Source organism: Perca fluviatilis, chromosome 5, assembly GCF_010015445.1.
Source record: "Perca fluviatilis chromosome 5, GENO_Pfluv_1.0, whole genome shotgun sequence".
NCBI classification, from domain to species: domain Eukaryota; kingdom Metazoa; phylum Chordata; class Actinopteri; order Perciformes; family Percidae; genus Perca; species Perca fluviatilis.
In genome coordinates, this window is record NC_053116.1 from 18,660,285 (window position 1) to 18,686,658 (window position 26,374).

At 39.6% G+C, this 26,374-nt stretch overlaps 2 protein-coding genes across 5 annotated transcripts in view; both read right to left on the reverse strand.

Annotated features, from left to right (window-relative positions):
* Positions 1 to 8,465, reverse strand: part of plcg1 (phospholipase C, gamma 1) — a 32,175-nt gene extending 23,710 nt beyond the window's left edge. For 3 of the 4 annotated variants that reach the window (XM_039799500.1, XM_039799501.1, XM_039799498.1), the window contains exons 1-2: positions 8,171 to 8,465; positions 4,752 to 5,039 (exon numbers count right to left, since the gene is read on the reverse strand). In XM_039799500.1, coding sequence (XP_039655434.1) covers positions 4,752 to 4,968 — 217 coding nt within the window. In that variant the 5' untranslated portion in view covers positions 4,969 to 5,039; positions 8,171 to 8,465. Of the gene's footprint in view, positions 1 to 4,751; positions 5,040 to 7,775; positions 8,124 to 8,170 lie in introns of those variants that run through there. The other variant, XM_039799499.1, reaches the window with a different exon arrangement.
* Positions 8,466 to 10,389: 1,924 nt separating this feature from the next.
* top1 (DNA topoisomerase I) lies at positions 10,390 to 26,138 on the reverse strand. Its single transcript, XM_039799502.1, has 21 exons — positions 25,979 to 26,138; positions 25,662 to 25,686; positions 24,074 to 24,170; positions 22,924 to 23,056; positions 22,725 to 22,780; positions 22,448 to 22,552; positions 22,225 to 22,315; positions 22,036 to 22,121; positions 21,783 to 21,898; positions 21,574 to 21,695; positions 21,338 to 21,460; positions 21,062 to 21,249; positions 19,752 to 19,896; positions 19,467 to 19,610; positions 18,838 to 19,023; positions 17,040 to 17,108; positions 16,784 to 16,898; positions 14,157 to 14,284; positions 13,881 to 13,975; positions 13,435 to 13,584; positions 10,390 to 11,556 (listed from the first exon to the last, which is right to left on the reverse strand). Exons 1-21 carry the CDS (start codon positions 26,009 to 26,011, stop codon positions 11,454 to 11,456), a joined length of 2,310 nt encoding a protein of 769 aa, XP_039655436.1. The 5' UTR covers positions 26,012 to 26,138; the 3' UTR covers positions 10,390 to 11,453.
* Positions 26,139 to 26,374: the final 236 nt, after the last annotated feature.

The following is a 26,374-nucleotide window of genomic DNA, read 5'->3' on the forward strand; positions in this document are numbered from 1 at the left end:
TTACAACAATGTTTTAATACAGTTTTAAAAATTCTGATTGTGCAACTGTGTCGCTTCCTGCGAGATAATGTCCCACTAATTTGTTGATATATTTCTCACAAAGAAACTGGGCTGACAGGAATGTTTGTAACCAAAAAAATGTGCGGAGTGTCAACTAGAAATGACATCACAACGTTTAAGGCGAGAAACCGTGTGCGTGTCTTATGGGAGGTATGGAAAAAGTCTGTGGCTGTTAAGACACAGACGTGCATTTGCATTACTGAAAAGACAACAACTACCTGAGGATTTCTTCATTACTGACAAGGCTCATTTCAAAAGACATTTCCAGGATATGGTTGATGACATTTAACAAATAATTGGTGACACCTGTGCTTATTCACACTCCACTGTAACACATGCAACAACGCAGTTTACAAAAATCCTCTCTAAACTTGAATTCACCTCATATCCCCTGAGCTCAGTGCACCGTTCAAATTAAGGTTGCAACTAACGATTGTTTTCATCATAGAGTTATCTGCCGACTGTTACAGTGGGGTAACATTTAAATCCCCATTTCCCAGAATTCAACGTCACAGCTTCAAATGCAGATCTTGTTTTGAATGATGAACAGTCCACAGCACAAATATATTCTGTCAATGATATAAATAGAAAAGCAGCAAATACGATTGAGAAGCTATACTTAAGGATGCTTGAAAAATGACAACAAATCAACTAACTAACTAACTACTAACTAACTAACTAACTAACTAACTAACTAACTAGTAAGGTCTAATTCAAATAACTATAAAGCCATAGATCATCACCATCACCTATCAGAATTAGGACATACAGTGTATTCAAAGGTATACAAATATCTTCAAAATTAGATTTTAGATAAACAATCATCAATAACGTGGATATAATGACTAAGTGGTTAAAGGCGAATAATAGAACTACCTGGTAAGTTCAGAAAATGACATCACTTTACTGTAATGCAGCCTTTAAAACCAGGAAAAGACTCCACTTAAGCCATATTACCATGTCCAAAATGTAAGACGATATCTAGTCTCAGATCACAATGTCGATAGAATATTGATATATTGCCCAGCGCTATGTGCACTGTCCTACTGCGACATTAGCAGACCTATTCTGCAGTAGTTGTAGCATGCAGCCATTAAACAAAGCTGTGCGGAAAATCTTGTCCAGAATTTTGTGTTAGGAGTCACAGTTGTGTGTTAACTACTGGTTGAGTTAGTCCAGCAGCGGAAGCTTAGTGAGTGGGGCCGACGGCTGACAGAGCACCAAGTGCGACTTGAAAATGTGGACTGAGCACTGATTCACCCATTATCAGAGAAGTCTTGTGGATACGTGAACAAAGACACACATTCAGACTCACGAAGTGTGAATCATTACTTATCACGGACATGCGTGTAGTACATTTAAGCCTATTAAGGTGCTTAACACACGCTTGCCACGTAACTTTATTCAGAGAACTGTGAAAGTACATAACTTATTATATAACTTTCAAACAGCCTAAGAGGTAGTGAAAGCGATATTTTGTGCAGTGCTACATGATCTATGGCACCGCTGATTCTGCAGATCAGTTCCCCTCGTCTGGTTTAAGATGTGCTGTATAAAATCTTTTATCACAGTATATGTCATGTTATATTGTTGTATCAACATTTAACGTGGTATAGCCTGATTGATATTGGTTGTTTTAAAGGCTGATATTGATTTCAATATTTAGGGAGGATAAAGCAATCGGCAAAACAATCTAACTTGTTTTTTATTATACATAAAACACATTGGGGATGGGCATTTCAAGCAAAAATACTATTCCATATTTACTGGGAACTAGTAAGTATTTAATTCACACAGGAGTATATAAAAATGTGCTTTACAATGTGGTTATTCATATAGACTACTTATTTATTAAACTACCACAATACATGCTATATTGTGATAAACGATTTTGGCCATATGGCCTAGCCCTATTGGTCAATACAATATATTGATCTGATTTACCAGTCTAGCTCCAGTGATAGTATATTTTCTGGAAACTAAATGGAGCAAAAAGGTACTTAAACGGCAGATCCTTAAATTGATGTAAAATTCGTGTGAACACAAAGGCGTCCTGCTCATTGGTTTGCATCATTGCCAAATACAACCAAGATAATAAAAGGGATAGCACCTTGGTGCTGTCACATCCAGTGCTAATTAGTGAAATCAGCTTCTGTAGCCTTTATTTGACCAGAAAACCTGCATCCTAAAATCCCCTACTTAAGAGAGCATCTGACACTGTGGTGGAAGCAAGATGGTAGGTTTCACTAGTGGGGCACCAAAGTCGTTAAATCATAGCTTGAGAGTGTAAAAACACATGTGAAAGCTCATTCATAAAAAAAAAAAGAAAATTGGCTCATTCAGTAAAGTAGGCTATGTGTCAAAGCCCGTCAGTTAACTCTGTTTACTCCTACTGGACGATAAAGTAGCAACATAATGTGTGTCACAGTCAAACATGATTCTGATTCATGCTTATGCTGCCTTATTATCAGTAACATACTCAGGAAAACAGAAGTAAGTCAAGATGGTTTGTATGATAGAGATTTACTGAGTGTACTATATGTGATGTTTCGCAAAAGTCTCTAGTGTCAAAACAATACACTTGTGCACTGCAGCATAATGTAGACTTTTGGTACACGTTTTCACTTGAAAAGACTGCGATTGTACATGTCAATTATCCAAACATTTAGGTTTATAACATGTAGGGGTGAAAAAAAAAAAAAAAACGATACAGCATAGTATCGTGATATTTTTTCGTGGCAATACTGTATCGATACAGACGCCAAGTATCGATCTTTTATGATATATGTGTTGGTCAGTCTGTCTGCTTGACGATCCCATTTTGCAGCAATAAAATTGAAGTGAGATGAACAGACAGAGAAATGTATCTCTTTAGATAAAACCGATGTTGACAACATTTTCCTTTGGGGACATCATTTGAAACTGGGAAAAATTTGAAGTTGGAAAAAAAGGTAATAAATTGCAATATATCGCAGAATATTGCAATATGTTTAAAATCGCAATAATATTGTATCGTGACATAAGTATGGTGATGATATCGTATCGTGAGGCCTCTGGTGATTCCCACCCCTAATAACATGCCCTGCCTACACTTTCAACCACTCTGTTACCGCCATTTTTTCGGCAAGACCACATCCTGCTCTGTCAAGCCAGACGTACATCACATGATGATGCATGTTTGGTGGGCAAGATAGGCCAATCCATTTGCACGAAACGAGCATTTTATAGAAAGGACTACTAAAAGCAAAAATCAATCTGGGAAAAAAAAAAGAAGAAAAAAAAGATCCAAAATCCACTTCGATCACCCGACAAAACAAAAAAAAGGTACGCTTCTTAGAATTTTATATTTAGCAACAAACTAGAGTGCTGTTTCCACAGTTAATGGACATCATTATGTCACTGCCTTTGATAAAATGTTCCCCAACGATCACACACTTCCAGTAAAACCCCTCATATTCTATTTCTGTACATTAACGAGCCGCCTAGGCCAATTTCACCTCTTCAGGAGTATCAAATGGCAGCTATGAGCTTGCGTGTGAGCAGAGAAGATGATACTGTTGGGTTTAAAAAAGAAAAAGAAAAAAAAAACCTAAGCCTACCATCTTTTTTTTGTGCTCTTTTTGCTGCATCCGGAGCAGAGTGCAGCTGTGCACAAGGCATCCTGCTACTCGAGAGACAGACGACTTAACAACTCACTGAAGGCCTGCGTGTCCTCGGTTAGACATGCTGTTTTTTTCAAGATTAACCTTAATGTATTAATGCAACAAAAGGATTTCCAGAAATGGTACTTTCTTTGTGTTGTCGACCCTGGATTTGTAACTTAGATGTGATTTATCTACTGCTGGACAACAACGGTTGTTTCTTTAATATCTACCAAGACTCGCACCTGCTCTGTCAAAACATTTTATAATGCTAGAAACAAAAAATAATTGGGCTAACTCAACTCTCTAAAATATAAACGGCAACAAACACAAGAACAAACCAAATCCTATACATCACTGTTTCCCAAACTTTTTAAAGCCCCCCACTCATCATTTTTTCACGTACCCCCTATGACACTTCGCGTATCCCAGTTCGGGAACCAATCCTGTACATTTTAGCAAGACAGGGTAGAAACTTTCAGGAAGTAATCAGAGCTGAAATAAATGATGTAATATTGACATCGGGAAATGAGACTGGGATTTTCTTTTCTTCTTTAGTAATATTGTTATATAGCCTAGCTTGCATGTTGTCTTTTCCTGTCTTCGAGGCAGTTAATAAAAAGTCTGTTGTTTTCGTTTCAATCCATGTAAGATTGACAATTACCTTTCATTTCCACATAATCCTAATCATGTTTCTCCAGATTTTCTTCTGATCTGCAATATTAATGCATTTAGTCGATGACCTCTTGATATTTAGTTTCACCAAGCCCTACGACTTACATTTTTTAAGATCTGAAGGATTTTGGAAGGGACGTCTTCAATCCTAAGTGACATCATTTATCAGCTGTTCACAATACCATCATGTCATTAGTGCTTACCAAGTCTTTTGTAAGCCATTCAAGCACCTCCCAGCACTTCGTAGTTTTCATATTTCTGAATGTATGTAAACCAACTAGTTCTGGCATGGATACCTTACCTTCACATTTACAACCACCACTCAGGAGCATTACTACCTGTGTATGTTTGTGTTGGTGTTTGCACACTACTCACTCTCTCCCTCTATTTTATCCGTGCCCCGAGTCCAGATAATAGTCCTGGTCTCCAGCTTGACTTGAAATGTCCGTCTCTCTGGCCGCTGGGACTTCTTAGAATAAAACAGTGTCAGTACTGTCCCCAGCTCCAAGTCTCTGTACAGGTTGTTCATCTCTGTGTCGTTGTCCATCCACGGAACAGGTCCATTGGAAAAGAAGCCTGAAGTCCCAGCCATGTTCACTTCCCCTGTTTGTTGTCCGTTTCCTCTCAGAACAATCTGCTCAGTCCAGGCCTAGACAGGGATACCTACAGCAGCAGAAGAGGGGGGGAGGGATCTGTGAAATGACATCTCACCGGGGATTTCTAGTGTGTTGTTACTGTACACACATTATACGGTAGTGACGAGTTGATGCTGTCAGGAGACACGTTTTAAATACTGAAAACTTTACTGTGTGCAGCACATGTTTAAATACCTGAAATGCTGCCAATAGTGCAAGAGAGAAAACCTTTTTTTCAGCATCCAAAATCTTTCATCTTACTGTTTGAATATACATTTCATATATTTTGAAAAATGCTCCTACCCATATTTTGACATATGTAAAATTGAGTAGTATGAGTATTAACCCTGAATCATGTCCATTTATTTAAAAACTTTTTAACCAAAATTATTTGTGTTTAGTGATGACAATAAAGTGAACAGTAGCGACATTTTACACAAATTCCTGAATGCTACTGGAAAAAATAAATATATAATAATAATAATAATAATAATATATAGCAAAACGTAAAATTATTATTCATTTGCAAGTTTGCATATTTTGTTTTACATGAATATGGACTGATTTCATGTTTTATACATTTGGTACATATTAAACATGTCACAAAACCTACATAATTAGTACATAATGTGGTACTAAAACAGCATGCATGCATACACACACATACATACATACATACATACATATATATACACACACACATACATATACACACACATACACATATTATATATATATATATATATATATATATATACACACACACCACACACACACAATATATATATATATATATATATATATATACAGTGCTGCTAGCAGTATTCGCCCCCTTGAACGTTCGACCTTTTGCCACATTTCAGGCCTCAAACATAAAGATATAAAACTGTAATTTTTGTGAAAGAATCAACAACAAGTTGGTCCCAATTATGAAGTGGAACGAAATTCATTGGCTATTTCAAACTTTTTAAAAATAAAAAAAACTGAAAAAGTGGGGTGCAAAATTATTCAGCCCCTTTACTTTCAGTGCAGCAAACTCTCTCCAGAAGTTCAGTGAGGATCTCTGAATGATCCAATGTTGACCTAAATGACTAATGATGATAAATAGAATCCAGCTGTGTGTAATCAAGTCTCCTATAAATGCACCTGCTCTGTGATAGTCTCAGAGGTCCGTTTAAAGCGCAGAGAGCATCATGAAGAACAAGGAACACACCAGGCAGGTCCGAGATACTGTTGTGGAGAAGTTTAAAGCCGGTTTGGATACAAAAGATTTCCCAAGCTTTAAACATCCCAAGGAGCACTGTGCAAGCGATAATATTGAAATGGAAGGAGTATCAGACCACTACAAATCTACTAAGACCCGGCCGTCCCTCTAAACTTACAGCTCATACAATGAGAAGACTGATCAGAGATGCAGTCAAGAGGCCCATGATCACTCTGGATGAACTGCAGAAACCTACAGCTGAGGTGGGAGACTCTGTCCATAGGACAACAATCAGTCGTATACTGCACAAATCTGGCCTTTATGGAAGAGTGGCAAGAAGAAAGCCATTTCTTAAAGATATCCATAAAAGTGTCGTTTAAAAGTTTGCCAAAAGCCACCTGGGAGACACACCAAACATGTGGAAGAAGGTGCTGTGGTCAGATGAAACCAAAATCGAACTTTTGGCAACAATGCAAAACGTTATGTTTGGCGTAAAAGCAACACAGCTCATCACCCTAAACACACCATCCCCACTGTCAAACATGGTGGTGGCAGCATCATGGTTTGGGCCTGCTTTTCTTCAGCAGGGACAGGGAAGATGGTTAAAATTGATGGGAAGATGGATGGAGCCAAATACAGGACCATTCTGGAAGAAAAACCTGATGGAGTCTGCAAAAGACCTGAGACTGGGACGGAGATTTGTCTTCCAACAAGACAATGATCCAAAACATAAAGCAAAATCTACAATGGAATGGTTCACAAATAAACATATCCAGGTGTTAGAATGGCCAAGTCAAAGTCCAGACCTGAATCCAATCGAGAATCTGTGGAAAGAACTGAAAACTGCTGTTCACAAATGCTCTCCATCCAACCTCACTGAGCTCTAGCTGTTTTGCAAGGAGGAATGGGCAAAAATGTCAGTCTCTTGATGTGCAAAACTGATAGAGACATACCCCAAGCGACCTACGCTGGTAATCGCAGCAAAGGGTGGCGCTACAAAGTATTAACTTAAGGGGCTGGATTAATTTTGCACGCCCAATATTTCAGTTTTTTATTTGTTTAAAAGGTTTGAAATATCCAATAAATTTCGTTCCACTTCATGATTGTGTCCCACTTGTTGTTGATTCTTCACAAAAAATTACAGTTTTATATCTTTATGTTTGAGGCCTGAAATGTGGCAAAAGGTCGAAAAGTTGAAGGGGGCCGAATACTTTCGCAAGGCACTGTATATATATATAGTGTGTATAGCTATGCTCTATTAAAAAAATTTATGTCCAAAGTCATTTAAACATATATACACTTGTTGATGTGCAAAGTATAACATTTCAACATTTCGTAACATAACGTTATATGATGGTATTGATTTTTCTATGTGGGTAAGGTCAGTATTGATTAACAGTTAAAAAAACAGAAATAGCAACAGTAGGCTCCTATGATTTATCGTTACCAGCGATGGAAATACATGACAGCTGCAACCTTAAAACGTCTGGCAATTAGCTAAGTAAAACGCGTTGATTAAGCTAATCACGCCAGATAACTTTCTCTCAAACATGATTTTACCTTCAATTCTAGCAGCCGGGATGTTTCTGATTTAGACTGATCTTTAAAACTACTAACAGGCCTGTAACCTGCTGCAGTCCGTCCCACGGGAAAACAAAGTTTCCTTTGGATAGAAGAGGCATCACATTATTGGGAATACAACTGGTGGCGAATGGAGGCAGAGTGGGATAACAAGAAACGTCTGGCTATTTTCACAGCGTGGAAACGGGGCCGGTGAGTGCTAGCATTTCGCTGGGCCAGAAGGAAGAATCACAGCTGGTTTACCACTGAAGAAAAAACAACCCAGGCAGCAGTTGCTTTTCAGCCCTTTCCCCCACCTCTATTTTCGCCTTACCGTGCGGAGAAAAAATCAACTGGAAAACAACACGTCGCAAGGACTGCTGTGCTGTACCTACCGCTGCAATCTCGGCCCGACCGCACATCTCCAACGGCTGCTCCTCTCGCGCTCCCGTCGTTTTCTCCTTCTCCTTTGCCCCCCACACCCCGGTTTTCCGTGATTAAATCATCGCTAGGCCCTGAAAAAGCGCTGCGGTCCCGACGACAACAATCCCCGTTTCCTCTTCTACCCTCCGGCCGTCCATAGAGAGAGGCACGCAGACAGCGAGAACCGTGGTAAGACTTCGCAAGTTTGTCTGCTCTCAGATGTAGCTAGCGCAGGCCCTTCCCCCCCCAGCCGACCACCACAGCACAGATGTCAACCAGCGGAGTCAAAAACCAGGCTTCCGCTGCGGGATTTCACAATAAAAGACGTGTCAAGGAACTTGTTGCTACTAGTGGTGGGAAGTAACCTAGTACTGTTCTTAAGTACAGTTTTGAGGTTCCTTTTACTTTTCTTGAGTATTTTCATTTGCTGTAATCGCGAAGATTTTCATTCAAATAAATGTCGGTTTATTTCAATTAAGGAGCACAATGGGGATTGAGCCTAGCACTGATAAAAGTGTATTGCAATGTTTATATATTTGCAGTATTACGACTGGGTGTCTGGCGTAACATCTCTCGGATTTTGATTGCCATACTTTTACTTTCATCTATTTTTACACTGTGGTATTGGTACTTTTACAGGCTCTGAACACTTCTTCCACCACTAGTAATATGTTTTAGTATTTATCCTAGTTTGTACCTTTCATGTAATTATTATAACATTACAATGAAATGTAATTATTAATACTTTTTTAAAAAACATCCCATTACATTGGGGTCAAAGACATTTTTTAAGTTGTAAAAAAAAGAATGAACAACATTTAAAACACACACAGCCTTTTCTATTACAATGTTTTTGTGGACATGGCCATAAGCCTTAAATCTCTTTTTTTGTCTGCTATATATTCCTCCATTTTACGGAGCATTAGAATTTAAACACAAATTGCATCCTTCCAATAAATCCAAATATGCACAAGGTGCTTTAAATAGGCTTGATATTAATTTGTGGACACCATCACCAGACCTAATGAGACAACATGTATGCTTTTTATTGGATGTTACTATGATCTAAATGTAAACCCATCTACATAAAAGGGAGACAGATGATTAATCAGATTATATATTTTTCCAGCTTCCTGCACCTTACATGTTATGGGATTTTTGCGTTACCATGTATGAATGGAAGCCCTGCCATAAATACATTATTTATACAACTCAAAGCACAGTAATTCTTTTATTTCTGATAATGTTTTGTCATCTTTTTTTAGCCTTATGTTATGCAGGGCACCCGAATTGCTCGGTTGGTGCAGCGGGCGCCCATGTGTAGGGGTTTGCTCCTTGACGCAGCGTGCCCGGGTTCGACTCCGACCTGCGGCCCATTGCTGCATGTCATTCCCCATCTCTCTCTCTCCCCTTTCATTTCTTCAGCTGTCCTGTCAATAAAGGCCTAGAAATGCCCATAAAATAATCTTTAAAAAAGAAAAAGCCTTATGTTATGCAATCTTCAACTTTCATTTAGCTCTGCCTTGCCTCTGTAACAGCTAGCTACTTTAAAGTTGAACAACTTTTGTGGTGTGTGTGTTCTGATATCCCACATCCAATGCACATTGCAGTAAGAAGATAGGTAGAAGTGAATACCATTATCTTTATTTATCCACAATTACCCTACTTCCGGTAATCTTGAAGTCAGCTTGACGCAGCTCATGTCTCCAGTGTGAGCGCCTGTTATCGGCCTCTTAAAGAAGCAGATCTTCTGCTGATAGTGTACATCATAATTAGCTGTCCCCTCAACATAACTTGTATCAAAACTTGTCACGTTAACAGGTAACTTTGTGATAATTTCCCCTGTAACTAATACTGCATTTCATTGCAAGATCCAAATGACAAATAAAAGCCCAAGTTGTTGGTTTTATTCTTCAAATTGATCTACTTTTTTTCTTTCTATAAAAACAATCACATTGTCTTTGATCATTTACCTAAATGGGGATGAAATGAAATGTTCACTTTGAGTGAAAATAGAAAATAATATTGAGAAATAGTTTTTGAGAGATAACATTGGAAATTGGACTGTGACCTATGACTTCACTGATGACTGTTGATTACATCTCTAACAGGATTATGTTTTTCTTTGTATACTCTGGGGATCAGCTCATTTTTACACACACAAAAAAAGGATAAAGCGAGGACGAAAAGGACAAGGTTGATGTTTTATTCTGAAAACTACAAAGCTCAAAACAATAAGCATTCAACCAATCTGGAGTCGTGTGATAAATAATCAAATAGCAAGAAATATTAATGACAAAAGTTAGAATATCCATTCACATTTGGAAATTAAGGAGGCCACTTTCTGCTTAATCACAGCAATACAAACAGCACACTACAATGATAGACTTCTGTGATATTTTTTGGCAAAATCCACATCCCTCTAAGAAAATGTCTCTGTCTGAAGGAACAGTCTCTTTTAGCACTGGCACACAAAACATGATGCTTTACTTCAGCTGCTTCAAGTAACCAAGAGGAATGTTACCATTGTGAAACTGTGAAAACAGATACACACACATTGCATATGAACAATGAAGAGCTTCTTGTTGACAATGCATATAGCACACATTTTATAAAACACTAAATCATAGATACTAAAAATGACTAAAATATGTACATCCCTGAAATAAACAACATAATCAAACTTAATGGAAAAAAGATGACATGTGTGCTAATAATTATATAAGCATAGTGCTAGAGTTTTATATTCTTCACACTGTCATCAGTCTGTAATTTTATTGTACCAATCTTTCACACAATTCCACAAATTGAAATTCATCCTATTATCTCTCGTCGTTCTTCACAGTCTCCCATACAAACATTTATTATTTCATTATTCTATGACAATATAGAATGTCTCAATAAGTCTGATGGCTTACAAATTTCAGTACAGTTGTGTCTGACTAAATATAATACTAATGTGTATATAGGTGTTTGATCGTGGACAGCTGCAGCTACATACACACTACTGTCATTTTGTTTTTTTAAAGTGAGTTGCCCTTTAGCAGCTTGGTCAAATGGTTTAGGAGTTATTTTCCTATATTCACAGCCAATTCATATATATATACAGCACAATTATTAAACTGTGGTCACAGTTCCAACAAAGCTTTGTCCTCACAGCCCTGCAGTAACCACACAGTGGAATCATTTGACATCTACTACAAACCATCTCTACAATCAAAGGCATATTTAGAAAAGGTAAAACATTAAGTGTGTTTAAAACTCATAGTCCTTTTCAGCCATGTCAATCGCCCAGGCAAACTTCTCTCTCTGGGTTTTGTTGTAGATCTTCTCAATGGGAACATCCCATTTCTTGCACCTGGAGATGAGGGAAGATGAACCAGTTAAGGGCAAAAAAATGACTGAGCTAATCCACTCACTGGCTGCAACACTCACTCACTATTCACTGCATAGGAAATTCCATAAAGAAGTGACAGTGAGTCAGTTGTCAACAGAAAGTCTTAAATTCATGTGCATTGCATTAATGTTGATGGGACTTGATTAGTGACCATTGCTTGTTTACTGCTTCTTATATTGAACTGGGAAAGGTTCCACTATGTATTACTATATTATTGTAATATATATTCTATAATAAAACCTTAATTCACTCATATGATAAGGTCCTGGTATAGACCTTTTAAACGGCAGACCTTTTGACTTGTCATCATAGCAGGAAAAGCACAGGCGAAACTAATTTAATTAACAATTGCTCAGTTCCATTAATTGTAAATACCAGTGAGCAAGCACGCAAAATACCAGTACCCTGAAACTAGCTTACCTAAATGGAATGCACTCATTATTAATGTTAGTGATTTCACCTGTGCTTTTCCTATTAGGACATGTCAAAAATGTATGCTGTAAAAAGGTCCATTGTGTATGGTGGCTCACTGTCACACTGACACGGCTTACTGGGACACTTTAATAGAACAGAGCCATTGTTATTGTTAATGTTATTAGTAACACCTGTGCTTTTCATGCGATGACCATGTCAAAATGTATGCAGTGAAAAGGCCTGCTGGAGAACTTGGCTCAACCATGTACATTTTATTTATAGGTGGGTATTCTGAACACCAAGTTGAGAAGCACTTGGCCCGAGCTTTCTGACTGGACAGACCATCATTCATCAGTCTCTCGCCACTGTCCTGCAAACCAAACCATTCGAGGGGGAGCAGGGACTATAAGTGACTTCTCTGTCTTAAAATGCAGCAACATCATACATTTACTCCGGGCTTATGCACAAAGATGCACTTAAACTGAGAAATGTATTTAAAACCAAGGGATCCTGTGAGTCCTACATGATAATTGTTCACGTTTTAAGGCACACCTGTGTTCCCATTTTGGATTAAACTGTCATTCTGTTTAGTTTTTTTTAAGTCTGTAATAAGGTCACACTAGAACAATGATCAAAGCAGTTTACAATAAAACTTTAAGTTTTACACAAGCTGTGCTTGACTGTTAAGCGCAGTATTACTGTAATAGAGGCTACTGTTCCACAATATAATGTGAAGGAGGAATGAAGGAGCTACTAAAAAAAGTAGACACATATAATTATGTAAATGTAATATAATGTAATAAGTGATATTTTCTGAAAAAATAAATCATAATATTTTTGGTAGCTACCTCGTCATTTTTCTTGTTAATTTTGTGCACCACCCTACTAGGGGGGGCCTTACGATCAGGCGAAACATGGAGCATTCCTGTATCCATTGTGCTTGAGGAGGAGGCTCTCCATAAATAGCAGTGGGGCACGGGTTAGGGAGGGCTGACCACTGTTCCCCTTCTCTGTGGCCTGTCCCTTCATTCAGCCACAGTCAGCTCCTCATTGACTTCCCACATGGAGGAAGGAGTGCTGTTTGGGGACGCTCCCTGGCTCTCAGAAACAAACACCATTGTTCCTCACACTCACACGCTTTTCTTCCTCTTATTTTCCTTCTGCAGCCGTTAGCTTTTCTGCTTGTGCTGCTCCTTTTCCTACAATGCAAGAGTATTTCCTGCCTTTCTGTCACCAAGGTAGATATGCACCCCGCGCACCCACCCATAGAAAGCTGGCCTATTAAACAGTAGGCGGCCTACTCATTTACTCATTGGTCACTGTTTTTTTGTTTTTTTTCTTTTTACTGTAGTGACAGCTGTAGTCAAATAATTCTTAGTAGTTAATAAACAGAGGTAAACAGCTTCTGCCGTGCCACATAAATACCAAGCAACAGAGATGCGTGGATCCAGATAGTTGAGCTTGGAGGTGCCCAGAGCAATCTGTTTATTCTCCTCTCTGTCTGTGGCCTGAACCTGGAGCTTCATCAGCTGCTCCTCTATCCTCTGGATAGCTTTACGCTTCAACTCCACAGCCCTAAGAGAGACACAAAGACAGACAGAGGGAAGAAAAAAAGATAGATCCAGAAAAAGAGACATAAAGAGAAAGACAGAGATGTATACAAGCAGGGACACAGAGACACAGAGATAGGAAGAATTATAGAGATTGAGTGAAAAACAGATGTCCTAAACATTATAACCTTGATGTTTAGAAGTCTGTACAAAGACAACTTTGTGGCTTTACATTCAACCAGGTTTAATTAGGTAAGTAGCAGATAAAAACCATGACATGACGTCTCTCACACTGGTTAGCAGCCGGTCCGGCTTTCTTACTTTTTGCTCTTGTCATCATGGGAAGCCTTGTGATCAGCCTTGGCGGCCTTCAGCTGCTTCCTGGCTGCTGACAGTTGATTCTGTTTCTCGTCGATCTGCAATCACAACAAACATGCGCCGAGTCAAGTAAATAATCTGCATCACGTAGAGAGGGAACATCTTTATTTTTCATAATGACAAAAGCATCCCAATTTCCTTCAAGATACCAATACATCATAGCTTGTGGAGGGACAAAAACAAACAAACAAACAAGAACGGTGGAACACAGGGGCTTACCTTGGTCTGAAGGTTTTGCATGGACTTCTCAAATGTTTTGGGTGGAGCTCTCTGATGGTTACAGAGGATGGCCACCGCCCGGTTGGCACGGTTGTATGACAGGATTTTAGCTGGGAGGCTGTCATCCGCTAGAGCACCAACAATTACACAAGGTAGGAGAAGTAGTTTCAAATTATTGAAATTGTGAAATCACTGACCCAAATTTTGTAGTGATTATGTATTTAAAGGCACAATAAGTCTTAGTCATGTACAGTGCCTTGCGAAAGTATTCGGCCCCCTTGAACGTTTCGACCTTTTGCCACATTTCAGGCCTCAAACATAAAGATATAAAACTGTAATTTTTTGTGAAGAATCAACAAAAAGTGGGTCCCAATTATGAAGTGGAACGAAATTCATTGGCTATTTCAAACTTTTTTAACAAATAAAAAACTGAAAAAGTGGGCGTGCAAAATTATTCAGCCCCTTTACTTTCAGTGCAGCAAACTCTCTCCAGAAGTTCAGTGAGGATCTCTGAATGATCCAATGTTGACCTAAATGACTAATGATGATAAATAGAATCCAGCTGTGTGTAATCAAGTTTCCGTATAAATGCACCTGCTCTGTGATAGTCTCAGAGGTCCGTGTAAAGCGCAGAGAGCATCATGAAGAACAAGGAACACACCAGGCAGGTCCGAGATACTGTGGAGAAGTTTAAAGCCGGATTTGGATACAAAAAGATTTCGGAAGCTTTAAACATCCCAAGGAGCACTGTGCAAGCGATAATATTGAAATGGAAGGAGTATCAGACCACTACAAATCTACGAAGACCCGGCCATCCCTCTAAACCTTCAGCTCATACAAGGAGAAGACTGATCAGAGATGCAGCCAAGAGGCCCATGATCACTCTGGATGAACTGCAGAGATCTACAGCTGAGGTGGGAGACTCTGTCCATAGGACAAAAATCAGTCGTATACTGCACAAATCTGGCCTTTATGGAAGAGTGGCAAGAAGAAAGCCATTTCTTAAAGATATCCATAAAAAGTGTCGTTTAAAGTTTGCCAAAAGCCACCTGGGAGACACACCAAACATGTGGAAGAAGGTGCTGTGGTCAGATGAAACCAAAATCGAACTGTTTGGCAACAATGCAAAACTTTATGTTTGGCGTAAAAGCAACACAGCTCATCACCCTGAACACACCATCCCCACTTTCAAACATGGTGGTGGCAGCATCATGGTTTGGGCCTGCTTTTCTTCAGCAGGGACAGGGAAGATGGTTAAAATTGATGGGAAGATGGATGGAGCCAAATACAGGACCATTCTGGAAGAAAACCTGATGGAGTCTGCAAAAGACCTGAGACTGGGACGGAGATTTGTCTTCCAACAAGACAATGATCCAAAACATAAAGCAAAATCTACAATGGAATGGTTCACAAATAAACATATCCAGGTGTTAGAATGGCCATGTCAAAGTCCAGACCTGAATCCAATCGAGAATCTGTGGAAAGAACTGAAAACTGCTGTTCACAAACGCTCTCCATCCAACCTCACTGAGCTCGAGCTGTTTTGCAAGGAGGAATGGGCAAAAATGTCAGTCTCTCGATGTGCAAAACTGATAGAGACATACCCCAAGCGACTTACAGCTGTAATCGCAGCAAAAGGTGGCGCTACAAAGTATTAACTTAAGGAGGCTGAATAATTTTGCACGCCCAATATTTCAGTCTTTTATTTGTTTAAAAGGTTTGAAATATCCAATAAATTTCGTTCCACTTCATGATTGTGTCCCACTTGTTGTTGATTCTTCACAAAAAATTACAGTTTTATATCTTTATGTTTGAGGCCTGAAATGTGGCAAAAGGTCGAAAAGTTCAAGGGGGCCAAATACTTTCGCAAGGCACTGTACAGTAAATTACAGGTACAGTACCTGTTAATAATGTAATTACACAAAATCTGTCAAAATATACTTGTAACCTGACTGAGAAGGCTTCTAAAGTTGGTATGTGTACACTGTTTTTCTGTAGGGTTCACAGCCCCACCTCCTTTATCTCTACTTCTACAATCCCAAATGTATATTAATTTTGGCCGCTATATATTTGTTTCCCCAATATCAAAATGTCTGTCTTCACCTGTCGATATATATTTCAGCTTACTGGGACTTATAACGGTGTCTATTACAAAGCCTTTTGTTGTACTATTCCCCAGTGGGAGAAGATCTAGAGCAGGCAGTTTTATTTACATGGAGGTTTTGCTTTATTATCTGTCCTTGTCAGAAATGAACTCCAAAGAGATCCTATTCACATATACTGTACATATACATATATGGAAGGGAATCATTTTTGCAAAAAAAACAGTTCTCTATCAATTTTACACTTTAGAACTCCTTACAGATATTAAATTAATGGATGGATTTAATAATTCTTTTGGAGTTTACTTTGATGTATGCTGATAAACAATACAATTATTACCTAGATTACGTCATGTGGAATCATTTGTTGAGTGTACTGGTCCATAAAGCTTTTTCCTATTATACTTTTCCAGACATTCTTTGTGCAATTCATTGCACATTTAAAGATCAATCTTTCAGATTTCCATAGACATTTTAGGAAAAAACACTTAAACAGTGTGACTGGCTGAAGCTGCTGTCACTCACGGCAGGCAAGTTCTTTGAGCTGCTGTTGCAGGGTGATGGAGGCATTGTAGGTACGAAAGACCTTGGCTGTCAGGCCATCCATCAGCTCCTGTAAGTGCTTATTCAGAATAGAAGTCTGCAGGGGACACCGAGAAAGAAAAGAGCGAAAGAGGGTACAGATGGGAGAGTCAGAGGAAATAAAGTGAAACAAGCGTTACAACTAAAAAATGTTCATATAGACTGAAGCCCCGGAGGCTTATATTCGTGTGTTTCTTACATTCAGTCTGTCAAAGAGGTCATCTTCAGGCTGCTTGTTCTCTAGGAACAGCTGGAGGTTTTTAAAGACCTGATAGGAAATCAGCAAAGAGTGTTTTAGCATGAAATCACTTACATTTATGACTTCAGACTAACAGTGTTCAGGGATGCACAAGCCTGTTCTGCCAGATGGAGGTGCTATATTATTTCTGTGGTTTATTACAGGTTAATTGACCTCTCGCCGGTCCCTCCCCCAAAACGGCCATTGTCCAATCACACATCATAGCAACCGTTACTATGTGAGCAGGTCCGACAAACATTGACTCCAAGCAAGATGGTGAAGCGGTGCACCCACGGCGTTTGTAAATCGGACACTAGATACCCCGAGAGATTGTCTGGAGGATTAATTTGCACTAACGTGTTTACTATTTGGCAGCCTGAAAACTGGTATTAAAGGCTGTAGAAAGAATGCGGAATGAAAAGAGATCATGCAGTCAACAGTGTTGCCGTAGTAAATCGGACTCCAGCTGAAGTTTATAGCCTACATCCTTGACACATGTATTCTATAGTCCTAATAGTAATATACAGGCTTATATTGCAATCTCTTAGGCCTACATGTAGGTGTACTTATATTTAAATAAACACACAGTAGCTGAGTTTATGCAGTGTCTTTTATTTTACTCGTGTTTTTTTCATAAGTCAGAACGAGGCAACAGCTGAGGGAGAGTGCGTGTCCTCCGCCCCCCGTGCTGGACCCTGTCTCCTGACAGCAGAGGGCTGGAAAAACAAGCCGAAATAACTCGGTCAATGGTACAAATAAATTGTTCACGTTCAAGAGAAAACGTTTCATAAATGAGGGCCAACGTGAGTGGTGCCCACAATGGATAAAACAGTGTGGACGGCCCCACTCCCAGTTAAATGTGTTGAACATTACGAAGCATAAATATGTCTGCTCAAAGGTAAGGCTAACAGCTAACTAGTTACCGTGTTGTCTAGATCTACTAACTAGAGGCAAGAACACAAATTGGACCAAAGTTATGATTACCATGGATATCATTGCCAGAATGTTAACCTACTCTCTAAGCTAAGTTTAACGAGCCCTTTAGCTTTAGCCAACATTAGTTAACATGTTAGCTAATGTTAGCTACATTAGCTGCTGTTGTGTTGGGTCTTTGAGCTCCCCAACTTTATTTTTCGTCAGTTTACAACAAAGTCGAACATTTGAATATATCCCTCCACTGCATACTGTAACCCCTTTTGCCTCGATCTGGAGGATATCGAGGTATTGCTCCAAAAAAGGTCACTGACACGCACGGGTATACCTCTTCCCGTCATGGCAATCTGTCGCGCTGGTTGTGTTTGACCATTTGTTTGTCGGACGTAGCAACAGTAACTAAGGGGGGCGGGGCTTGGCGAAAGGTTAATTGTCTTTTGTATGTATTTCTATGTGGAAGTGGGGACGCAGAGAGGAAGTGTGGCCAAATAGAAGTTGCCCAGGCGTATTGAAGAATTTGTGACTGACAACAGAACATGTGTAGTGTATGTCTGCGTGCACATGTGTGTGTGCGTGTGTGTCTGCTCCGGTAAAAGCAGGAAACAGACCACTGTCTGAGGCAGTGCTGACCGAAAGCTTTTAGTGCCTGATCACCTGTCTGTGCAAACAGTGTACCAACTTCTTACCTCATTAACACTAAATTCACATATCTGTCAAATAAACACCCGGCACCACCCTCATAAAACCACATAAAATCAGTTCTGTCTTGTCTTCTCTCCCTCCATTCCCACATTCCTCTACTCATTGTCCCTTCCCATACTCTTACCCTCTTCTCCACGGGGATCTTGTTGTAGTAACGGATGGAGTCTTTTCCCAAGAAGTCAAACTCCACAACATACTCCTGGTCGTCCATCTTGGGGTACAGTTTGATGTGCTCCACCCGCAGCGAACAGCAGCCAACTGTGTCTGCTGTCTCACCTTCCTCCTTTTCGTTGCCCGCCCTCAGTGCAAGCTACAAGTGGGAAACATGATCGCACATCGTTATCATTACCAAGACTTAAAGGGGAACTATTCTAATTTTCAGGTTCATATTTGTATTTTGTATTTCTCCTAGAACATGTTAACATGCTGTAATAAAAAAATAAATAAAAAACACTTTATTTTTCTCATACTGAGAACAATATGAGAAATCTGAATATACCTGTATTCATGAAGGGAGCCCTTGTTGTTAATGGAAATGACAAAATGGGGTGTGTAGTAAAATTAAACTGTAAATTTCAGCGTTTCATTGCAAAGGTGCAATGTAACATTGAGAGGAACCTTACTCTTACGGTAAATTTCATTCTCCATCCAGTGCTCTTTTCATATGCATCACTAGTTCAAATCAAAGATATGATGTTTGCAAGAAATTTTTTTTTGTATTTATCATTGCAGTTTTACTGTATTTCTCCTTACCTTGTCTATGAAATACAGTGCCACAGCTCTCTGCCTGATCCTCATCTCTTTTGACTTCCAGTCGTCTCTATACTGATTACGAATGCGATCTACACACTTCTTCAGCCGCCGAGCAGTCTCATACTTCTGCCAGTCCTTCTCCCCCTGCCATACACACAAATTGCTTATTCAATAGGAAAACAGATGGATAATTTTTTTCATCAAGGAATAACTGGTGAAATATTTACATTTAGGATTAAGTCAGGCTTTTAGGGTTGAAGCTAAAAGGTGTGAGAGCACAGGTACCTTGATCCTGGAGCTGGGATTCAACATGATGTACTTGATGGAGCCCTGAATGTTCTCTGTCCAGGATGCCAGCCAGGTTACCTTGTTGTCATGGCGAACTTCCTTCCATTTTGTTCCTGGGGGAGGTTTAGGGTGCTTCGAATCCCTACATAAAAGGGGCAGGTTTACCACAAATAGGTGTGAAATGTGTTGAAAGCTAGGTTTAAGGTTCTTTATTGGTCATGTGCACAACAATACAGCAGTAGTCGTTGGCAATGGAAATCTTAGGCCTCAGCTTGTCACAAATGAATGTTTAGCACAGAGTTCCCCGCTGGTTTCTCTGGGTGCAGTGTCCACTGACATGATGTTTCTACCTGTGTGTTGATTAAGGTACACTAAATGGCACTTATTACCTCAAATTAATCTACTTCCATAAAGTATTTGGATTTATTTTCATCTTAATGGGACTTAAAGGAATAACATTATATTGTAAACACTACAGCTATGAAATAATAGCGTACAGAGAAATGTCACTGTAAAACAAACCCCATTATGACCAGTATGTGGGGGTCGACATGTCCTCCCTGGGTCATGTTATTGTTTGCACACACGCAGCATACTCTGACAGGAAGACTACCTTCGAGACATCGCCGGCATGTGTGCAAATGCGTGCCAGAGATGCCCCTGCCATACTGTACATACCACATGTGGCAAATACATTGTCTTGCGTCTGAATGACTTTATTTTCTATATGCTACCTTTTGTTGAATTATTTTAGGGAACCCAACATGTCAAGCCCCTTGAGGGTTTTCTGGGTTTACTTTGCATGTCTTTTTTTTAACTTATTTTGTCGCAGATGTAACAATGTTGTTTTTAACATGCGCTAAATAAATCAAATCAATGGTACAAATTAGCCTTTCCACACACACTCACACACTGCCCCTGAGGCACGGAGTGACAGACATAAAAAGAAAATTATTTCTACTGTCTCTATAAATAAATTGAGCAATCACAACATAGCAGTTAGAGGATGGAAGGGAAGATGAAGGGAAAGAAAATGTAAAAAGAAGGTTCAACAGGGATAGAAGGGTTAAGAGCAGGACAAAGAATATAAGGTATATGTCTGTGGCTCTGTCAAATCAGAGGTTACAAGTTAAGTTCATGTAACCTCACCTACAATGGTTTGACAGGGCCACCTTGTGGTAAAAACTCAGAACTAGACATACTATCATCAGAGTTTTGTGTTCTTCATATGCATCCAAAAACTCAACTAAAATGGAAAAATCCATGGCAGTGAGGGTGGTGATAACATTGGTGGTGAGATTACCCACTTGCTACAGTTAATAATGATGTCTTCAGGTCTGATGCGTCGTTTCAGCATGCCCATCTTCGGATGATCGCCTCGTCCTCGGAACAGGCCTGGTGGCTCGATGCGGAAGTTTCCGATCCTTTCCTTGTGGTTGTCCATTAAGCAGAAACCGTACTCCTGGAGGAGTCTCTCATTCTCCTCTTTGATTTTCTACAAAGTGTATAAAAACATGAAAATACAATGAGAGCTGTCATTATGTTTTTTAGGGTTGGAAGAGTCTGCATGAATGCAAGCCTACCTGTTTCTCCTCTTTTGACATCTGTTTCCTAGCTTCTGATTGGGCCTTGAAGTATTCATTCATCTCACTGAAGTTGCACTTGTTCAGGTCGGTGATCTTTGACTTCTCCTCGGATGTCATTTCCTGAAGAAAAAAAAGAGAAGACATCTGTAGCATGCATGAACTTAAATACTTACACGGTATCCACCCTCTGTAGACTCTGGCTCGAGATACTTGAATATGTGTTATCTCCTCACCTTCCTCCAGTCCTTAAAGAAGTTCTTCCTGAAGATGTCCTTAGTGGTGTACTCATGATCCAACATCTTGGCAAAAAATGTAGCTACCTCCTCAGCAGGAGCACTGAGTTTCATAGGCTTACCTACAAATACAGAAACATCAGATCGTAGTCTTGACCAAAAATATGTTATAATTATTAATAATATTTCTTTTCCACAGACAGTCTCACCATCATAGTAAAATTTGACTTTGTCAGGCATAGGTTCATACGGAGGGGCAAACACTGGACCCTTATGCTCAAGGAAGCGCCATTTGGATCCATCTGTAGATCTTTCCTCCTCCCACCTAATCACCACAAACAACAAAAATACAACCCATGAGAAAGGACAAATATGAGATATACTTCTCAGTAGCTGTTTATATCCTTGTCTGTTGTGTAATTTCCTAAGGAAAAGAACAATTTGTCCCTGACGTTATCTTACCATTTCCACTTCTCCTCTTCTTCTTTCTTGGCTTTCTTTCCTTCTGTTCCCTTCTTGTCTTTTGTCTTCTTTTTGGGCTTGATGTCCTATAACAAGTAAAGAGAACAGATTAATTCTAGAGAACACAATCAGCAGACAGACATGAAAATGTACTCAACAAAATAATGATTAAATAAAAACGTAATGAACCTCATCCTCCTCATCATCTTCATACTCATGTTTCCTCTTCTTGGCCTTTTTGTCATGCTCTGTCTTGACTTTTTTGGGCTTGTATACAAATCTGTAAACAAATGTATTAATAATGTTATCTCAGATTACAGAACAGACAGTGACAGACCATGAAGCGTCAGGGGCATGGCCTTTTTTTACAAAGCATAAAGTAAAGATCTGGTTTAATTTGTATGATACCCACTCTTCATCATCATATTCCCGTTTGGAGGTCTTGTTGTGTTGGGGAGAAGGGTAGAAGCCATTGTCTTCTTCAGGCTCGCTCTTAATGGCAGAAGGGCTTGTATCTCTAAGTCACATATTAAAGACATTTAACTACACATTAGTTTAGCAATCTCCTATTAATCATAACCAAGCAATGGTTAAGCTTGAAGTTAATGTTTTCCAGAGTAACTTATGGCCAGAACTGCTTTATAATTACTTTCATTTCACATCAGACACAACAGAGCAATGCTGTTTACCTTACATATCCATTTTCTTTCTCTTTTTTAGGCTTGTCTACATGGGATGACCTGATCTGTGGGAAACAGGGGGGAATATATTAGCATATCTCTCTCTGTCTTTTAATAAGTAAAATGTTCTTTAACCACTGAAGCTCATGTCACAAAATAATAATGGTCATGATGACAAAACACGTCATAATATTTAGACTAAACACACCTTCTCTTCTCTCCTCTTCTCTTTGTCCTTGTCTTTCTCTTTGTGTTTTTCCCTGTGCTTGTCTGAGCTGCCGTCGCTGTGCTTCAGCTTCTCTTTGTCTCTGTGTTTCTTCTCAGAGTGGTCCTTATGTTCGCTGGAACACAGAAGCCGCAGAGGTCAGAGATCAAGTGCAAGAGGTCAGACGTGGTCCAGATGCGCAGACACAAAAGATGTCATCGACAAAGCACCAGCCACCAGCAAATAAAAAACAATTACAGTGTCATGGACAACTGCCAATAAGAATGGCCAAAGTTGTGACTGAACCAGACAAAAATGAAAACATAACCACTGTCCCACAAGGGGAACAGTGTGCTACAAATGCTTTGCAGATGTCATTCATAAAAGTGGATTTCATGGAGTCCCTGTGATGTATGTTTGCTGATTTAACATGGCAGCATTCTATTAGTTTCATTTAAATCAGCTGTACCCTAGGTGATTCTTCTATGTTCTTTTTTTTGTTTTTGTTTCATACTGCCAGAATCTGTATCCAAATACATGGACTTTGTCATGATCCCCCTCAATAAAGATTCAGATATAACTGGTAAAACTACCACTTCATGGGCGCCTGCTCTACCAGGTGAGCTACCCAGACTCCATATACCATATATAGAGGTTTACTCCTTGATGCAGTGGCTGTTTATCGGTGTTTTAAGCCCCCAACGTCTCCTCCCAGGCAGCGCTGCCTGGAAGGCACTAGGATTAGGCAATGGTTATGGTTATGGTTAGGTTTGGGGTTAAGGTTAGGGTTAGGTGCCTTGAAGTCAACGGCGCTGCCTGGAAGGAGACGTTGGGGGCTTAGAACACCATTGAGCGCAGCTGCCGCAGGTTTGACTCTGACCTGCGGACCTTTGCTGCATGTCATTCCCCCTCTCTCTCCCCTTTCATGTCTTCAGCTGTCCTAAATAAATAAAGGCCTAAAATGCCCCAAAAATATCTAAAAAAAGAAGAGAAAAGAAAAACACTTCATAAAAGAATTTATAGGAGGATATGAGTAATGGTAACACTGAAAGATTATCATTTCAGGAGCTGTAGACAGCAACATTGGTCAGTTCATATGCTAAAACATCTACTCGAGTCCCATCAACGAAAAAACTATAGGAAGATATCCTACCTGTTGCTGTGCTTGAATTTCTCTCTCTCTTTGTCTTTCTTGTGGTCTTTGTGTCTGTATTCCTTGTCTTTGTGCTTGTCTTTATGTTTGTGGGTGTCTAGGATACAAAGGAGAGATCAACTTGTTTAGCAGCACACAAAAGAATCCTAATAAAAACACATTTGCCCAATGTGTATATATGAGAATCGATTTAGATGCCCCATGTGTTTATTTGAGCTCGGAAGTGTATTAACACTAGCAGACAGAGAAAAAAAAACACCCTCCATATGTCTTCTATATCCCACCACCCTCTTCAAAGTTACACTCCCATTAACCCTCAGTGCCCTGCATTACTCCCAACACAAATTTGTTGTTGCTGACCCCCAATCCCCCTGAGGTTCAACCTTCATCTTCATCCTCCAGGACACACCTGTATGGTGATGTTAGAGGTATTTCCCCCACAAAAGAAAAAGGGACTTGATAATGATAGTAACCTTGTTATACTTTAGTATTTGCCACAAGATCGCTGTATATTCCGGCAATATTCTCACAACATTCGTCGCATATATATTAAACATAATAGCTTTTTTTCAGCTGGCTTTTATCCAACTTTTGATGTCGGCTTAGCTCTTTAAATAGAAAATATGGGATTGTAGGCTAGGAGATGAAAAGTAATTTTTCACTCTCATTCGCTCTCAGTGCACCTAGTCAAATGATTAGGCTGTAACAATTATTGTATGAGTCTAGATACTAAAATGTATCCTGCTGAGTAAAATCCATCCCGAGGTAAACCTGCTTTGGCTTGATCATCACCTCGTGGCGCCCTGTTGTTATGGCAGTTTAATAACGGGTATTATCCATGATATTATCTGCTATATATGAAACAGTAACACACATCCCCAATTATAAACCAAATCAATTCCCATAGACTGCTTTGCTTTTCATAACATCAGGCAGCAAATTAAGCCTCCATGAAAAAGTGCTCTCAACTTTGCATGGATATACTAATACTCTAATTTCTGCAAAAATGACTGCTCAAGGCTATGCTTTTAATAATGAAGTGCAACTTTCTTTTCTGTGTCTTGAAGTTTTAAACTTGTGTGTGAGCATTTACTGTTGGCAATGCAGATAAATGTCTCTAGCACAGAGATGGAGGCAGAGGGCAGCTGGTGGTGAGATACGGGCAGGGAGAGGCGATAAGCTCCCAGCTCTCGCCTCCATATCACGGCAGACAGTTGGCCCTATGATCGGCGCCCTGGCTGTTACATACAGAAAAAGAAAATGGCGCAGAGACTAAGTCCTCAGCCCCAATTCTGCCACTTTCGGCTTCATAATTCGTTGCAATTGCACGTACATATAATCAAATCAAAGCATGCAAAATAAACACGATGCCAGGCCCTTTCGGAATACCCCAGCAGATTAAAAAACCGAGAGTCGCAAGTGTGCATTTCGGACCCTCTTTTTGAACAATAGCCGCAAGAGAGTGGAGGAGAAGGGACTTAGTCTCTGGGACGCCATTTCTGTCCTTTAAAAACTAACAGTAGACTGGGCACGATTCCGACTAGAAATAAGAGTCAATATGAATAAAAATCCTCATCACAGGACCTACCGCCTCCTTTAGATCCAGAATTGACCTGGAAATGGTGAAAAAAGATGATTTTAATATTTCAATTTAGAAAATGCCGGTTGCTCGGTTATTCAAGTTTCAATTGGCACCCTGTAAATGCATGTAATTTGCTACAATGTAATGCAAATAATCTACATCATTTCAAAGTTTCCACTAAAAATGACAGACAACAGCGTAACTTATTACGTTAGCGAACGTTTCTTAAACATTATTTCATATCATGACGATTAATACTTCTGTTATTACCAAGGTATAAACACAAACTGACCAAAAACCACAAATTATTGACCAAGAGGTACCTGAGAGTTTCCATGTCCATGCTCTCCGCTCATGGCCAAGTTGTTTTTGTTTATAAAGCAGGTGAAGTTATCACAGTAGACAGCTGTTCAGGATGCGAGGCTCAGGGAACCCTAACTGACAGACTGGAACTGGAATGGAGTCCCAACATTTACTGACTGCGCATGCTCACACCGACCTGAACGCCGAGAAAATACTCTGCGTGGTCTCTACCTGAACCAGTATCAAAATGTCAAGTCGGTTACGTCAATGTTGATTCTTCATCCTTTCAAATTACACTCACTATTTTATTACATTCATACAGGATACATATCCTCGAGCATCATGTTCGGTCAGGGTTTTAACTTCTCTTTACCTAAATGGAGTCCTGACTGTTTACATCACACTCCGCCTCCTGC